The sequence below is a fragment of the Lathyrus oleraceus genome, chromosome 7 (assembly GCF_024323335.1).
Source record: "Lathyrus oleraceus cultivar Zhongwan6 chromosome 7, CAAS_Psat_ZW6_1.0, whole genome shotgun sequence".
In the NCBI taxonomy this organism is placed as follows: domain Eukaryota; kingdom Viridiplantae; phylum Streptophyta; class Magnoliopsida; order Fabales; family Fabaceae; genus Lathyrus; species Lathyrus oleraceus.
In genome coordinates, this window is record NC_066585.1 from 99,457,514 (window position 1) to 99,475,679 (window position 18,166).

An 18,166-nucleotide genomic window follows, 5' to 3' on the forward strand; every position below is an offset into this window, starting at 1 on the left:
GTTATTAATCACATTAGTACTGATTTAATGATCGCTGGTCCTTTGACTAAGGGCATGCCACGAATAAAATTTAAGGATCATGTAGAGAACATGGGACTTGGGTCCTCCTTATGATTGTATACATACAGTTTATTAATAAAACTCTTATATTGTGATGTTTTCTCATTTTCATGCGCACATCAGTTTGAGAAAATATGTTACATCTGAACCAAGAGTAATCATTGGTTTACTCATCAAGTTAGTTACCATATTACAGACATATACTTGAAAATAGACATGTTGTAATACATAGATGAGACTACTTGCTTTAAGAGGGACTATCTCTATGATTCACATATTTATTTCTTGAGTAAGTTTTCCATGACACATTTATGCCAATAATCAGTTCTATGGACCAAGTGGGAGAATGTAACGGTTTCTTATTTTTATTATAATAATTATTAATAATAAAAAACTAATTTTAATGTGGTCCATAGTTTTTGGATTTTGGTTCTGAAAAGGGTATGATTTATTTTGGTTTTAATGTAAATTGATATGACCATTTAATTGGGTGGTAATGAGTTTTAATGGCTTTAAATTCTTGATGGTAGAATCAAGCCTATAAATAGTCTTTGGTCCCCAAAGTTTTCAATCATCACAAAAGAAATACACCATCTATATTGAGAGAGCAAGAGCTTGGAAGAATCAAATGCAGTGCACTCACAACACTGCAACAATGGCTGGAGGTAAAACCTCTAATTCTATTTCCGCATTTTGTTTTATTGATCTTGTTGTTCTTTTGTTATTAGGAACATAGGATCAATATATATATATATATATATATATATATATATATATATATATATAGTACACTTTTATTAAGTAATATTCAATTTGATACAATATAAAATATTTTTTTGATACACATGTTGATTTATAATGTGTTACAAAATGAACAATTATCATATAAACTCAATTGTATTAAATAATCATATAAAAAAAGGAGACCCGTGAGATGGAGAAAAAAAAGTTTACATTTGAAAATAATTTTTTTGCATCTAAAGTAAAGTTAGATATTCCTGTGATGGTGACCAATGAAATGGAAAGTTAGTTGTGTGCAATGTTATTGAGTGCTATCCAATTTAATATAAAATATATTTAAATATATATTTCAGTTTCAAATAAGTTACTTAATTATAAAATGAATAATAATCATATTATAAATATTTTATATATATAGTATTTATAAAATAATTATGTTTAAGTTTTAGATAAAATTTGTGTTTTAAAAATTCAATATTTTTCTTTGTTAAATTAAAAAAATGTTCAAATTTTATTATTTATGCTTAAATAAATAAAATTGAAAAAAAATGGAGAGATAAAAATTAAAATAAAAGTGAAAAAGTGTGAGAAAAAGAAATATGAGAAAAAATTGAAATTTGAATGAAGAGAAGAAAAGAAAAAATGAGAAGGTTAAAAGTAAAAAGTGAGAAATGAATGAGATGACAAAAGAAAGTAGTTTCAATTTTTTTTAGTATTTGTTAATTTTAATTGATAGATAGTTGATATGTCAAACACTTTTTTTAAATATTAAAATATTAAAATATTATTTTTTTATTTTGGATAAATACTTTTTTCGTCACTTATCTTATATTTGAAATTTAGCTTGATCCCTTAACTTTAAAAAGAAGATCCTTTGAAGCTCTTAACTTTACAAATTGGATCATGTTAGTCCATTCTATCAATTCTGTTAGTCAAAAAAGTCAATTATTACATCTATGTGGAAGTGGAACTGACCTATAATGCCACATGGCTTAGATTAATTTATCGAAAAATTCGTCAATATAATATTTTTTGAATTTTAATCTTCATCTTCTTTCTCAAATCCAAAAAATTCAGAATCCAAAAATTTAAAATGCAGAAATACAATTTAAGATATGAATATTTACTCCATTTCATTTTGATATTGCTTATACAAAAAAACTTAAAGCTACAATTTTTTTCTTTGTATGAAAATAAAATCTAAAAAACATATCAAATTACTATCCACGAAAATATGAATTAAGCGTGAAAGACGGTCTTTGTGAGAATATTTTTGTCGCCTTCACTATGAAAGTTGCCATAAGAGGAGGAGATTGTTCGTTCTAACATGGTGGAGGCGGTAAATGGTGGTTAAAGACGGTGTTTTGTTTCTAAGTGTGTGGTTGTGGTTAACCAAACATTCAATTTAATTATCATTGTTTTCTTTGTTCTTCCATTCTTTGTTGTAGATTAATTGAAGTCGTTGATATTGCTTGAGAATGAAAGTGTGATCTGCTTCCAGCACCACTTTTATTTTCCACTTTTTAATCTTTCTCTCCCTCAATTAACAAATGGGTTTTGTAATGTGGTTGGGTTTGCTAATGTTGTTGGATTTAGTAAAGCATATAATTAAGAGAAGTATTGCATTGTAAGATAAAATTCGATTGTTGTTATTTGTCTTGATCTCCAAACTCATAAAACTTAACTTAGAATCATCATCCAAATATATGAAGAGTGGAAACTTTAATTGGATTCAAAAATTGAAATAGGTAGAAAATTGTTAAGTTCATTGATTCTCCGGTATCATACATGCCGTAAAGTTTGTTTAATTGTATTTTTTCAAATTACAAGAGAATATAAACAAATAGAAACTTATGAGTTTATGTGTTTTCCAAAAAAACTATTTTTAGCAACAAAATTTTTTGTAATTAAATTGATCACTAAATGTCAATGTTATATGTCCTCTGCCACATAAGCGAACATTAACGACGTTAATGTCATTTGAACAGAAAATATTAATTTGATACATTTTGAAATTTTGTGAGATCAAAATAGTCTTTTTAAAAGTTAAGGGACCAAATTGGATCTCAAATTCAAGATAAGGGATGAAAAAAGATATTTTTATTTTTTAGGTTTAAATGGTCTTTTGATCTTATAAGTTGACATATTTTTATTTTTTGTCATTGAATCTTTTTTTCTAGATAAAATCCTTAAATGTTGAATTTCATTTGGTTTTAGTTCCTAAAAATAAAATTCGAAAGAAAATTTGTTTGTGGATTTTAACTTTATAGACTAAAACCAAAACAAATTTAACATTCAAGGATAATTTTTAGAAGAAAAAAAATATAATGACGAAAAATAAAAACACTTCAACTTATCGGAAAAAAAAACTATTTAAACTATTTTTTAATATTATGAAAAAATCATTTATGAATTCTAAAAAGAAACATCTCCTAAATAAAGAAGTCTTCTATATTAAAGGACTAAAGTAGTAAAGTAGAGCATCAACGCCCCAATTTTTCCATTTAAAGTTTTTTTCTAAGTTTTGTGTAAGAAAAGAAAAATATAAAGTTAATTTAATTTTTTTGAAAAAAAAAATTTTTTAGGAAAAATAATTCTAAAAAAACCATTTTTAATTTTATGCCAAAAACCAAATTTTTAAATAAATTCTTATCTTTTTTATTTTTTGGGAAAATTTTATTTTTGGTGTTTTTAATCTTTAGAAACTTGTTTTTTATTGGAAAAAATATATTTATAATTAATTTTCAAAATAAAATTGAATTTTTAATTAAAAAAATATTTATAAATTATGTTTTAAAAATATTTACATTTTTTAAATATATATAAGTTTTGGAAAAAAACTAAAATCTTTTGTTTTAAACAAATTTTTCAAAAAAATTATAACGGTCCTCTAAAAAATAATATTAAGGTCAAAAAATTATTATTTAATATGAGACTTAAAAATAAATGGTCAAATAGGAAGTCTTATTAATTGAATTATTATGTAAGATTTTTTTTACACCAATAAGTAAATACACAAGTTAGGAGGACCACAACAAATATCAAACTCTTCCTTCCATCCAAATGTCCATGATTTTTTATTTTAGACTTAATATGTGCGTCTCCACGAATAAATTTATTTAGGTATATCTATAAATAATGTAATGATGCATTATATAATGTAATTGCATTAACTTGAAAATATGAAATTATTGATTTAATTATGTAATAGAGAATAAATATATAAATTATATTATATTTAAATAATCACACAAATATAAATTTGGTTACACATAAAAAATGATTGTAAATGATAGAATCATGAATATAATTTTAAACTTAAATGCATTTTTGGTCTCCTATATGTATTTTGTTAATTTTTTAGTCTCCATTTAAAAATATCAGCTTTATAGTCCCCTAGTATTAAATTCCATATTTTTTTCCGTGGTTCTCCCCAACAAAAAATTGTATTTTATCTCTATGACATTTGAATCTATGATGTGACATTTTTTAACTTTTGCCACGTCATTAAAATACATGATATTATTTGAATAATTATTTAAATCATTTTAAAATCAATTTGATTAATTATATCAACCATTAAAATAAAAAATTTACTATTTTAAAAATAGAATCAGAACAAATGCTTAATTGCCTTATTCGTTGAGCTCCTCTCCCCCTTTCTGAAACACTAACCCTAATTGCCTTGTTTCCTCTCAAATCGTGTGCGATTTTAATTAAATTGAGCCAAACGATTGTTATTCATCATGTCCTAATGCTTAAAATTAAGTTATTGGAAGCCTTCACGTTCATATTTGGACCAATGCAAATGTGGTTTGGAATCTCCATTGATGACATCTTGGGCAAATTCAAACCCAGATTCCAACAGTCAACCCTCAATCTCTTAGATTTCTAACTCATGCTAGTGATGCCCCATCAAGACTTTTCACTTACTTCAATTAACAATCTATCTAAAGATGTGAACATCAAATCCCTATGTATTATGGGTTGTCCTCAAGGCCCGTGGATAAAGGGCCAAGAGTGAATTCAAAGTGGAAAGGCACGCGAAAAAGGTATATGTTCTCACTCTAGCCAGAAGTAGGCAATTATGTCCTCCAACACATCAATCACCATCCAATTCACGTGCGAACAATTTTCAATCACTCTTGATATATAAGAAAAACTCATCATTTCAGATATTCAAATTCATTCTCACTCACACATTACCTATAATTTCTCTCAGTTATTTGAAGGGGGTCCTGAAGGGTTTCGGGAGGAGCGGTGGCACAAGACACCAACTTTTTAAGGACACCATTTTAATATATATATATATATATATATATATATATATATAATAATATATATATATATATATATTGTGTCAAAAAAAATCTTCACATAAATGTGATCCACTATAAAAATAGAAAATATAAAATTAGTGAAAATGACATTTAGACTTTTAACATTCAGATAGAACAAAAACCCTTGCACTACCTGTCTCTCTCATTCCTTTTATCTATCTACATTTTGAGGAGATCCATTATCAGTTATGTGGGTATATTTTCTTTATCGATCTTGTTGATTGTAGTTTTATTAATTTGTTACATTATGCTAATGTACACGTTTTGTAATTTAATTAGTTAATTTATTTATTTATTAATCCGTATTTTATATGTTGATACTTTTTTGTGTCTATAGTATATGCGTTGGTTTGCTTTGGTCATTAGGGCATCTAGTAGAGATTTAGAGTCACGCCAACAATAAAAAATCAGATGTTATTGTTTACTAACTTATTGCTATTATTTATTTATTATATTTATAGGCTTGTTGTTTGTGCTTTTTGAGTTGTTGAAATGTTGCTTAGAAAATAACTTTCCGATCATCAAAAGTGGAAAAGAAGTAAATAAATTGAAATTATTGTTAAATCTCAAAAGGATGCTTTAGGTAAAAAAATTAGCAAGCATTCTACAACTTCTATTTAAAATGTTGTGAATCCAGATAACTTAGACCATACGGTTGAAAATTTTGAGGATGAACAATCAAACATAAATAATGAAGAACATATTTTTTTGAATGTAGATAATAATAAAAATAAGAATATCCTTGCTTTTACTAATGACAACCTAATGAGTCTATTCCATTATATATGTATGATCCAAGAACATGGAATAACCTTAGAAGTGATTTAAGGGATAGATTGCTAAAAAATAGTTCTCAACGAAATGTGTCAATTGTGAATGGTCATTAAGATACCCTTGACAGGTACTTTTCCTTACATTACATTAATTATTGTGCTAATGGAGAAAACCAAGATAGGAGTTGGCTTGTTTATTCAAAAGAATTGGATAAAAAAATTTGTTTCCGTTGTAAGATGTTTTGTAGAAAATAATGGGATTTTTTTTTTTTTTTTTGAGATGTTTGCCGAATGAGATCCTGTTATGCAAATGCACCTTAATCACATTAAGAATAACAAAATTAATTATCATAATCTTAGCCATAAGATCCAAAATGAATTGATTAATATGTTAGATAATGAAGTTAAAAATACAATAATTCAAAAGATCAAAGAAGCAAAATACTTTTTTGTGATACTTGATTGCATTCCTGATATAAGTCACCAAGAACAAATGACTATCATACTGCATTATGTGGATGATTTTACAAGTTCAATAAATATAAAAGAGTTTTTTTATAGAATTTTTGAAAGTTGGTGATACAAATGACCAAGGTTTATTTGAAGAATTACAAAATATTTTAAAATCTCTTGGCCTCGATATTAATAATGCGAGAGGGCAATGATATGATAATGGATCAGACATGAAAGGAAAATATCAAGGTGCACAAAAAAATGTTAGATATAAATCCTAGAGCGTTGTACACACCATGTGGTTGTCTTAGTCTTAACTTGACATTGTGTGACATTGTAAATTCTTGTTCTAAAGCTAGGGATTTTTTGGGGAGTATTACAACGTATTTACACTATATTATCTCATTCCACACAATGTTGGAAAATGTTAAGAGATAATGTGAAAGGTTTAACTTTCAAACCATTGTCACAAACACGTTCAAAAAGTCACGTGAAATAATCTAAATGCAATTAAAACTCAAGATTCAGACATAAGAGAAGCTTTACTTCAACTAGCCGAACAAGATAATGATTCAAAGATTAAGAGCGAAGTTGAATCTTTAGCATATCATGGAATTGAGAACTTTGAGTTTTTACTAGCTATGACTATCTGATTTGAGTTGTTATTTGTTGTTAATTAAATTAGCAAAAGTTTACCAAAAAGACATGCAACTTGATGTGGATATACAATTAGTAAAAAATTTGATTACTCATTTGAAAAAATAGAGAATCTGGTTTTACAAAGGCTATTGCTAGTGCTGAAATAATTGCAAATGAAATGGACATTGAATGTGTGTTTACTCAAAAACATCAAATTCGTAGAAAGAAAAACTGTGATGAAAATCCATCTTAATGCACACAATCAAATCTTGAGTCTGCTGAGAAGTCTTTTAGGATTCATTATTTTTTATATATTATAGGTCAAAAAATTGATCCGCTTAATAGAAGATTTGAGCAATATAGCACAAATGAGAATATTTTGGGATTTATGTTTAATATTGAAAGACTTAAGTCATTTTCTGATTGAGAACTTGAAATTGTCTTGCATAAATCTTGAAACTTATTTGATACCTGATAATTCTTATGATCTTGATGATAAAAATTTATATGAAGAATTAAAAGTCATCAGAGAGATTTTAACACTTGAATCAAAATATAGTTTTATGATATTGAGTTCTCTTAAGACATTGAGTTTTCCTGATGCATGCATAACTTATATAATAATATTAATTATTCATGTTATTGTTGCATCGTCTGAGAATAGTTTTTCAAAATTAAAATTGCGAAAATCTTATTTGCAATTGACAATGTCGCATATTAGATTAAATATTCTTGCTTTGATTTTAATTGAGGATGATTTTTTTTAAAGAATCTTGTTTTGTTCAGATTATTGGTGATTATACAACAACAAAAATGTTAGGAAGATGATGTTCAAAGATAATAGTCGGAGGTTCCAACTAGTGTGAGAATTGTAATGCTACTGATATATGTTATAATTATTTTTGTCATAATTTATTGTAGTTTTGATTTGATATAAACTTTTCAATATTAATATAATTTTTTACTTTTTTATAATTATATATTTATACTTATATAACTTATAAATCTGATAAAATATAGTGAATCAAGAAAAATGACACCAATAAGACTCAAAATCCCGAGAATTACCATCATCATTTGATTACTGAAGTGTTAACCTCGTAAATTTTTTTTTATCTAAATAAATACATTTTTGTGTGTCAAAAATACAAATTTTTTTATTACTGTTGTTAAAAACCATTTTATTTAATAAATAATTGTCTTTTATAAAGAATAAAATTACGAGAATAAAAAAATAAAATAAAATAAAATAGAACTCTTTCTCATAAAAGATGAAGGGGGATAGATAGGGTCTGGATATTATCTTCAACACTCATTCATTGCATACATTTTCTGTTCATGCGATAAACAAGAGAGCGCGGAAACAAAATGCTGAGCCTCTCCGTTACTTCACCATCTTCTTCAACACTTTCCTTTCTTCCCAAACCATTACAACTCAAATCCTCCTTCAATGGCATTCGGCTACGTCAACCTAGCACTTGCACAATTCCAGCCACGAAACGCACCGCTTTGGTCCCAGTGATGATGGCAAAGAGAGAAGAGCAATTGAAGGAAATTAGAACTAAAACCAACGAACAAATCAACGAAGAGGTTGTTAAACTACAAGGCGACTTACTCGTGCTTCGTCTTCAGAAATCTGCTCGCAAGGAGTTTAAACCCAGTGATTTTAGGAAAATGCGCAAGACGGTAGATTTTCTCTCTTTAGAATTTCGTTATGCTTATTTTACATTTGCTTAATTTTTAGGGTAAAGTTGCGTTTTTTTTTAAATTTTAAATTCTGTACTAATTTTTTGATTATGAATGAGTTTAAACACAAATTAGGTCAATTTAAGTACATTAATAGCGTTAGGAAAGAATGGAATGTATTATGTATGATGGCTTGAAAACCTGTTTGTTGTTTCATTGCTGTATATAACTCTAATCTTAAACATAGCCAGTTTATCAGATAATTCTAGTCTAATCTTTCTAAGACCTGTAGCCAATCGTGGTAGTTAAGGTCGAGAGCCCCATCCTTTGGTGATTTATCAAGCAAAAAGGTTTGGATCTATGCCCTTAATTGACTGAATCGAGTCATTGATTTTTGTCCCGCTTATTAATTCTGATGGCTGGCGTAGATCTAATGAGATTAGTGGCCTACTCACTTCAAAAATGTTATTCTAGCACCACGTCGCGGTAGGCGATGAACAAGACTATACTGGGAAATTGATATCCATGCATACTGAGAAATTTAACTTTTAGGAGTACTTGAACTAGTTTTTTCATTTGCATGATCAGTTGATCCTTTTGTAACTTCTGCATGTTTTAAACTTTAGCGAGATGCACTGAAGTTTAGCATACTTAATTTTTTTATTGTAAATTAGCTGCAATATCTTTTCAGTTTTGTTGTCTGGACATAATGTCAGGTCACTCTGCTCTCAGGTGTGTCTTTGCAAGTTGCAACCTCTTAATATCTCTACCTTTTTCTTTTGTTTTAGTCCCTATTATTATATTGCTTTCTAACTATTAAAATCACTATTTACTCATTATTTTATCAAGTCTAGTTCCTCTTCATGATGAAATTCACTTGTGTCTTTTTCAATTATCATCTTTTAAGTTATTAACCTTCTCCACTCATGCAACTGAGAGTCTGTGATAAGACCTGAAACTAAAACTGATGGGAACTAGATCTGATTTTAGAGATTATAAGAAAAATTCAAAGAAAATGATGTACAAAAGCTTTTAAGAAATAAGGAAAACTTATCTGCCATGTTGTAGTAGCAACCCCACGTTTCCTCAAGTGATCTCCTACCCCTCCACACATTCATTTTTCCTCATATATTGACTTTCAGCTCCGTTGGTCTTGCATCTTCCATTGCCCTCGCCTACTGCCCTGTGTTCCGCTTGTTAGCTTCCAGCATAATAGAATCCCCTTCATTAGTAGTAACTGACTTCCGCCCACGGCTCTTTACCTCGTTTTCTTTGCTACTACCCTTGCTCCTTTTCTCCCTTCGGCAACACACCCTCATGAGAGGTTTGTGACTCCGACTCGCCTTTCATCATTTTATCAGTTCATGTCCCCAATAAACAATTGAATTAGGAAGAGTGGACACTAGGATTCAGTTGGCAAAGAAGCAGCACACTAGCTAGGATTTAGAATGTTTAGATTCCACCGTGAAAACACGATATGCACACAATAGAAAGAGGGGAATGATTCGCAATATGGACAAACTGGTCTACTCTCATTTTGTTTTTAATATTAAATTATAACATCCGATGATCCTAGAGAGCTTTACTGACAGGTAATACCCTTCTTTGGAGTCTGAATAAATGCTATACTTTACCTGTCTGTTATTTTTTTGGATGAATGATTACTGTTAATATCAACGTAGATTGCTCGATTGCTTACTGTAAAGCGGGAAAGAGAGATTGAGGAGGGTATTGGTAAGAGGTTGTCTAGAAAGCTAGATAAAAAGTGGAAGAGAAGCATTGTTGTAAAACCACCAACACCACCTGTATCTTTATTGAAACTTCTTCGGAAGGAGGAAGATGATGAAGAAGCTGCGGAAGATTAAATATGCAAGTTATAGAGTTTATTGGTTAAAGGTGTTGTTAGTCTTTTGATTTTATTGTTTTGTTGGACGTTGTCATTTCATTGTGTAGTGTAATAGTATCTTGTTTGTAGTAACCTACATTTCTTCCTGCCTAAATGTTTTATGCCTTGTATTTTTTAAGAAAAGATACAGGGTTTTCAAACTCACGATTCATGGCGTGACATTCCAGCACTCACTGAAACAATTTACACACTAGAGTTCGAGACTTAAATAGATGCATTTCCTAACCTTTGTAGCACCGACACTATTCTGAAAAAAAATGTCTCGGTATAAGTAATAGACACTTGCATTGATATTTATGATTACATTTTATTTTTTTCAATTTTTTCAAATTATTACTGGTGTCATTGTTTCAGGGTCAGGTAAAATTCGTAGTGTTCGTATAAGTAATGACTTCTGTTCTCATTGTGTTAAATCAACAAATCTACACTTCAAGTTTTGTGTTCTTAAAAAAAAAGAATGTAGTATTTAATATTTATTGGTTTCTTGCTGGTGACACAAACACTTACACTGTTCCACCCCAAACAGTATATAAAGATTTTCTATTCTACTTATAAAAAATCATTTTTTTCCTTCACATTTAAGACTGATATTCCTAGCCAAGTGGTGTGAGCATTCTAAAAAAAATTTGTAAGTGAGCATTCTAAAAAAAATTTGTAAGTGAGCATTGTGAAATATAGGTAATGGAGACATCCCAAATCTTAAGAAATATATCAACAATGCTAATATTTTCTTACAATAATTCCAGCTCTCCCAAACTATTAGTCATCTTTGTAATTATTCCCCTCTAAATATGTATCTTTTTATCCCGAGGAAACTAAAAATAGAAATAGAATGTAATGGAACTTCTTTTATATATTTCTTTTAAATATATTCTAGATTAATACAATACTATTGATTTATTAAACGATTAAAAATTAATATTAAACACTGAGATTTTAAAAATGTTCCTCATGAAAGGGAGATTTAGGACCGTTTGTTTTGACTTTTTTTAAAAATAATTTTTATAGAGTTATATATTTTAGTATAAAAAAATTTACAAAGAATTTTTTTATAAAAGCTTCAAATGAAAATTTTGTTTGAATAGTTATTCTTAAAATGTTATTTTAGGTATTTTATCATTTTATTGAAACTTTTTTTGGATATCAAAATTTTAAAAAATCACTTAATTTTGAAGCTATTTCAAATAGCTTTTTCTAAAAATCATTTTTTTGAGATATAATTTATTTTAAAATTATGATTTGACTATGTTTTGATCTTCAATAATGTATATTTATATTATACAATGAACAATTCAATCTTTTAATTTATAAAAAATAAATTTAGAAAAACTTATAATATTTTAAAAAATATTTTTGTAAAATCCATTTTCAAAAATACAAAGAAAAAATCTATTTTTTTAAAGCTAAAACAAACTGGCACTTGATTTTTTAACATATTAATTGTACAATTAGTTCATTATATATATATATATATATATATATATATATATATATTATATATTATATATATATATATATATATATATATATTATATATTATATATAAAGCATCCTAATCAATTTTATTAATTAAGGAAAGATTTAATATAATAATATTCTAATAGATATTACTCATTAAAATAATAAAATACAAAATAATAATAAAAAATAAGAAAAAATTAAAATATTTTGTTTCAAACAAATTAGATTCTAAGTCCATTATTTAGACCCCTAAAAAATAAAAATACAAGAGGTTTTGAAAATAAGGAACCAAAAAATATTAATTTAATAGAGAGCTTAAAAAACAGGGCTCAAATAAGAGGTCTAATTATTGAAGATTTTTCATTTAGAGTTTTTGTTGACACCTCTACTAATAATACAAAAATAAATAATTATTTATTTCTAATAATATTTAGGTACTATTATAAATAAATGAATTTTTAATAAATATTTATTTATGTTTTATTAGAAATGAGTAAATATTTATTTATGTCTTATTAAATGATAAATAAATTTCAAGTATAACAAATTTCATACTAAAATAAATATTTATATAATAAATCAATATTAATAAATATAAAATATCAAGAAATTAAAATAAAAGTATCAGTGAGATAGATTGAGAGAAAGAGAGAGAATTGAAATAAAAAATTTAATTAAAATATTTGAAATATGATAAACAAATGATGTAATATATATATTTAATGGTGGATTTTAATATCTGATGGTTCAATGGTAAGGGTGCTGGCCTAGAAGAGAGTTAATATGGGTTCAACTTCCCTAAGTAGATTTTTTATTTTATTTTTTAAGTTTTAAAATCTTTAAGCTTAAAAAATTAAAAATCAAAACTACTTGGATTTTAAAGAAAAATGAAAATTTTGAAAAAATATTAACTTAAGAATCTACGTTATTAAATCTCTATTTTATAATGACAGAGTTTTTTAAGATATCGAAATAGAGAAATTCATAAAGTTTGATAAGAATTTAATTTTTTTGATATAATTTTTTTTTTCAAAAGTCGTCTATATGATATAGAAGAACATATTTATTAACCTTAAAAATATATTATTCTAAACGAAATGATACTTACAAAAATGTTCTAAAATAAATGTCATGTAACATTAATTAGCTTACCTAAATGTTATAATAAAAATATTTTTGTAAAGTTATTATATTTATTTATTATTTTTTAAGTTAGCTTGAAACAATCTTAATCAATTACTCGTATGTTTTAAGAAGGAACTTAAAACGAGAAGTATTATTCATAATTGTTTAATATCTAGAGAAAACATGTGATATAAAATACTAAGAAATCAATTTTCATTGGGCTTGAAAAAGTTGAGCCCAAACTAAGTGTTAAACCTAGTCCAAACTTTCAACATGTTTTTATTCTACCGTATCCTATTTCTACCGAATTCGATTTCATTTTCGTTTCAACAAACCACTAAATCCCAATTCCTTAAACCCTAAATTGCGAAAATGAGACCTTTGGACGAGACCGAAACCAGCGTCGTCTTCGAAAAGCTCTTCAAATTCGTCGGCAACAACCTCAAAAACCTCGTCGAGAATCCCTCCCATGAAGGTCCAGATTCCACCCCTGGTCGCTACTGTTTCCGTCTCAACAAGAACAAGATCTACTACTGCAGCGAGTCGCTCGTCAAGCGAGCCACCAATATCGCTAGACCTAATCTTGTTTCACTCGGAACATGTATCGGAAAATACACTCACGGTGGAAACTTCCATCTCACAGTTCAAGCGCTGAATTTGCTAGCTGCTAATGCTAAGCATAAGGTATGGCTTAAACCTCAGTCTGAGATGTCGTTTTTGTATGGGAACCATGTGTTGAAGAGTGCGTTGGGTAGGATTACTGAGAATATTATTGCGGGTGATGGGGTTGTTGTTTTTAATATGGCGGATGTGCCTTTGGGGTTTGGGGTTGCTGCTAAGTCTACACAGGATTGTAGGAAATTGGATCCTAATGGGATTGTGGTGCTTCATCAGGGTGATATAGGGGAGTATTTGAGGATGGAGGATGAGCTTTGAAACGTTTTAAAGTTTGGGTTTTTATGAAATTTTAGTCATGGGTTATCTTTCTCTTTGTGTAACTGGGTCAATCACTGTAAAATACTGAAATTTTGTTTAACTATTATTATAGTGAGTTTGATTCTATTTACTTTGTTCTTTAGGTTTGTTTGGATTGGATTATTTGTGCCTGTTTGGATTGGTTTATTTGAGTTTGGATTGATTTATTTGAGTTTGGATTATAGCTTATATAAGAACTATTGACTTTATTTAATCTTCTGTTATAGAAATAGCTTATTCATAAACACTTGATTAAGCTATCAGTTGATCCTTTTGTAACTTCTACCTGTTTTAAACTTTAGCGAGATGCACTGAAGTTTAGCATACTTAATTTTTTTTTGTAAATTAGCTGCAATATCTTTTCAGTTTTGTTGTCTGGACATAATGTCAGGTCACTCTGCTCTCAGGTGTGTCTTTGCAAGTTGCAACCTCTTAATATCTCTACCTTTTTCTTTTGTTATATTGCTTTCTAACTATTAAAATCACTATTTACTCATTATTTTATCGAGTCTAGTTCCTCTTCATGATAAAATTCACTTGTGTCTTTTTCAATTATCATCTTTTAAGTTATTAACCTTATCCACTCATGCAACTGAGAGTCTGTGATAAGACCTGAAACTAAAACTGATGGGAACTAGATCTGATTTTAGAGATTATAAGAAAAATTCAAAGAAAATGATGTACAGAAGCTTTTAAGAAATAAGGAAAACTTATCTGCCATGTTGTAGTAGCAACCCCACGTTTCCTCAAGTGATCTCCTACCCCTCCACACATTCATTTTTTTCCCATATATTGACTTTCAGCTCCATTGGTCTTGCATCTTCCATTGCCCTCGCCTACTGCCCTGTGTTCCGCTTGTTAGCTTCCAGCATAATAGAATCCCCTTCATTAGTAGTAACTGACTTCTGCCCTGGCTCTTTACCTCGTTTTCTTCGCTACTACCCTTGCTCCTTTTCTCCCTTCGGCAACACACCCTCATGAGAGGTTTGTGACTCCGACTCGCCTTTCACCATTTTATCAGTTCATGTCCCCAATAAACAATTGAATTAGGAAGAGTGGACACTAGAATTCAGTTGGCAAAGAAGCGGCACACTAGCTAGGATTTAGAATGTTTAGATTCCACCGTGAAAACACGATATGCACACCCTCATGAGAGGTTTGTGACTCCGACTCGCCTTTCATCATTTTATCAGTTCATGTCCCCAATAAACAATTGAATTAGGAAGAGTGGACACTAGAATTCAGTTGGCAAAGAAGCGGCACACTAGCTAGGATTTAGAATGTTTAGATTCCACCGTGAAAACACGATATGCACACCCTCATGAGAGGTTTGTGACTCCGACTCGCCTTTCATCATTTTATCAGTTCATGTCCCCAATAAACAATTGAATTAGGAAGAATGGACACTAGAATTCAGTTGGCAAAGAAGCGGCACACTAGCTAAGATTTAGAATGTTTAGATTCCACCGTGAAAACACGATATGCACACAATAGAAAGAGGGGAATGATTCGCAATATGGACAAACTGGTCTACTCTCATTTTGTTTTTAATATTAAATTATAACATCCGATGATCCTAGAGAGCTTTACTGACAGGTAATACCCTTCTTTGGAGTCTGAATAAATGCTATACTTTACCTGTCTGTTATTTTTTTGGATGAATGATTACTGTTAATATCAACGTAGATTGCTCGATTCCTTTGTAAAACCACCAACACCACCTGTATCTTTATTGAAACTTCTTCGGAAGGAGGAAGATGATGAAGAAGCTGCGGAAGATTAAATATGCAAGTTATAGAGTTTATTGGTTAAAGGTGTTGTTAGTCTTTTGATTTTATTGTTTTGTTGGACGTTGTCATCTCATTGTGTAGTGTAATAGTATCTTGTTTGTAGTAACCTACATTTCTTCCTGCCTAAATGTTTTATGCCTTGTATTTTTTAAGAAAAGATACAGGGTTTTCAAACTCACGGTTCATGGCGTGACATTCCAGCACTCACTGAAACAATTTACACGCTAGAGTTCGAGACTTAAATTGATGCATTTCCTAACATTTGTATCACCGACACTATTCTGAAAAAAAATGTCTCCTTTTAGGTATTAGACACTTGGACTGATGTTTATGATTACATTTTATTTTTTTCATTTTTTCAAATTATTATTGGTGTCACTATTTCAGGGTCAGGTAAAAGTGTTCGTATAAGTAATGACTTCTGTTCTCATTCTGTTAAATCAACAAATCTACACTTCAAGTTTTGTGTTCTGAAAAAAAAGAACGTAGTATTTAATATTTATTGCCTTCTTGCCGGTGACACAAACACTTACACTGGTCCGCCCCAAACAGTATATAAAGATTTCCTATTCTAGTTATAAAAAATCAAATCACTTTTTCCTTCACATTTAAGAACGGGTAATGGAGACATCCCAAATCTTAAGAAATATAACTAATATTCCAGCTCTCCCTAACTATTAGTCATCTTTTTATCCCCATGGAAACTAAAAATAGAATGTAATGGAACTTCTTCTTGTATATATTTCTTTTAAATATATTCCGGATTAATACAATACTATTGATTTATTAAACTATTAAAAATTAATATTAAACACTGAGATTTTAAAAATGTTCATCATGAAAGGGAGATTTGATTTTTTAACGTGTTAATTGTACAATTAGTTTATATATATATATAAAAGCATCCTAATCAATTTTATTAATTAAGGAAAGATTTAATATAATAATATACTAATAGATATAACTCATAAAAATAATAAAATATAAAATAATAATAAAAAATAAGAAAAAACTAAAATATTTTGTTTCAAATAAATTAGATTTTAAGTCCATTATTTAGACCCCTAAAAAATAAAAATACAAGAGGTTTAAAATTAAGGAACCAAAAAATATTAATTTAATAGAGAGCTTAAAAAACAGGGTTCAAATAAGAGCTCTAATTATTGAAGATTTTTCATTTAGAGTTTTTGTTGACACCTCTACTAATAATACAAAAATAAATAATTATTTATTTCCAATAATATTTAGGTACTATTATAAATAAATGAATTTCTAATAAATATTTATTTATGTTTTATTATAAATGAGTAAATATTTATTTATGTCTTATTAAATGATAAATAAATTTCAAGTATAACAAATTTCATACTAAAATAAATATTTATATAATAAATCAATATTAATAAATATAAAATATCAAGAAATTAAAATAAAAGTATCAGTGAGATAGATTGAGAGAAAGAGAGAGAATTGAAATAAAAAATTTAATTAAAATATTTGAAATATGATAAACAAATGATGTAATATATATATTTAAATGTGGGTTTTAATATCTGATGGTTCAATGGTAAGGGTGCTGGCCTAGAAGAGAGTTAATATGGGTTCAACTTCCATAAGTAGATTTTTTATTTTATTTTTTAAGTTTTAAAATCTTTAAACTTAAAAAATTAAAAATCAAAACTACTTGGATTTTAAAGAAAAATGAAAATTTTGAAAAAATATTAACTTAACAATCTACGTTATTAAATCTTTTTTTTATCATGGCCGAGTTTTTTAAGATGTCAAAATAGAGCAATTAATAAAATATGATAAGAATTTTTTTTTTTATATAATTTTTTTTCAAAAATCGTCTATATGATATAGAACAACATATTTATTAACCTTAAAAATATATTATTCTAAAAGAAATGATACTTAAAAAAAAATGTTCTAAAATAAATGTCTTCTAATGTAACATTAATTAGCTTACCTAAATGTTATAATAGAAATAATTTTGTAAAGTTATTATATTTATTTATTTATTTATTATTTTTTAAGTTAGCTTAAAACAATCTTAATCAATTATGTTTTAAGAAGGAACTTAAAACGAGAAGTATTATTAGATATATACTTATGAAACCCATATGGAAGAGGCCAAAAACACTTTTTTATGGTAGTATTAAACTACCTAAAAAAGAAAGTTTAATGGGAGGTGTTTTACTCTATGCTACGGAAAAG

General features: G+C 27.9%; 2 protein-coding genes across 2 annotated transcripts; both read left to right on the plus strand.

Annotated features, from left to right (window-relative positions):
* Positions 1-8,248: 8,248 nt before the first annotated feature.
* On the plus strand, positions 8,249-10,742 carry LOC127107579 (50S ribosomal protein L29, chloroplastic). The gene is made up of 2 exons (XM_051044870.1): positions 8,249-8,692; positions 10,375-10,742. Exons 1-2 carry the CDS (start codon positions 8,375-8,377, stop codon positions 10,555-10,557), a joined length of 501 nt encoding a protein of 166 aa, XP_050900827.1. The 5' UTR covers positions 8,249-8,374; the 3' UTR covers positions 10,558-10,742.
* Positions 10,743-13,470: 2,728 nt separating this feature from the next.
* On the plus strand, positions 13,471-16,127 carry LOC127107571 (uncharacterized). Its single transcript, XM_051044864.1, has 3 exons — positions 13,471-13,868; positions 14,526-14,566; positions 15,846-16,127. Exons 1-3 carry the CDS (start codon positions 13,557-13,559, stop codon positions 15,940-15,942), a joined length of 450 nt encoding a protein of 149 aa, XP_050900821.1. The 5' UTR covers positions 13,471-13,556; the 3' UTR covers positions 15,943-16,127.
* Positions 16,128-18,166: the final 2,039 nt, after the last annotated feature.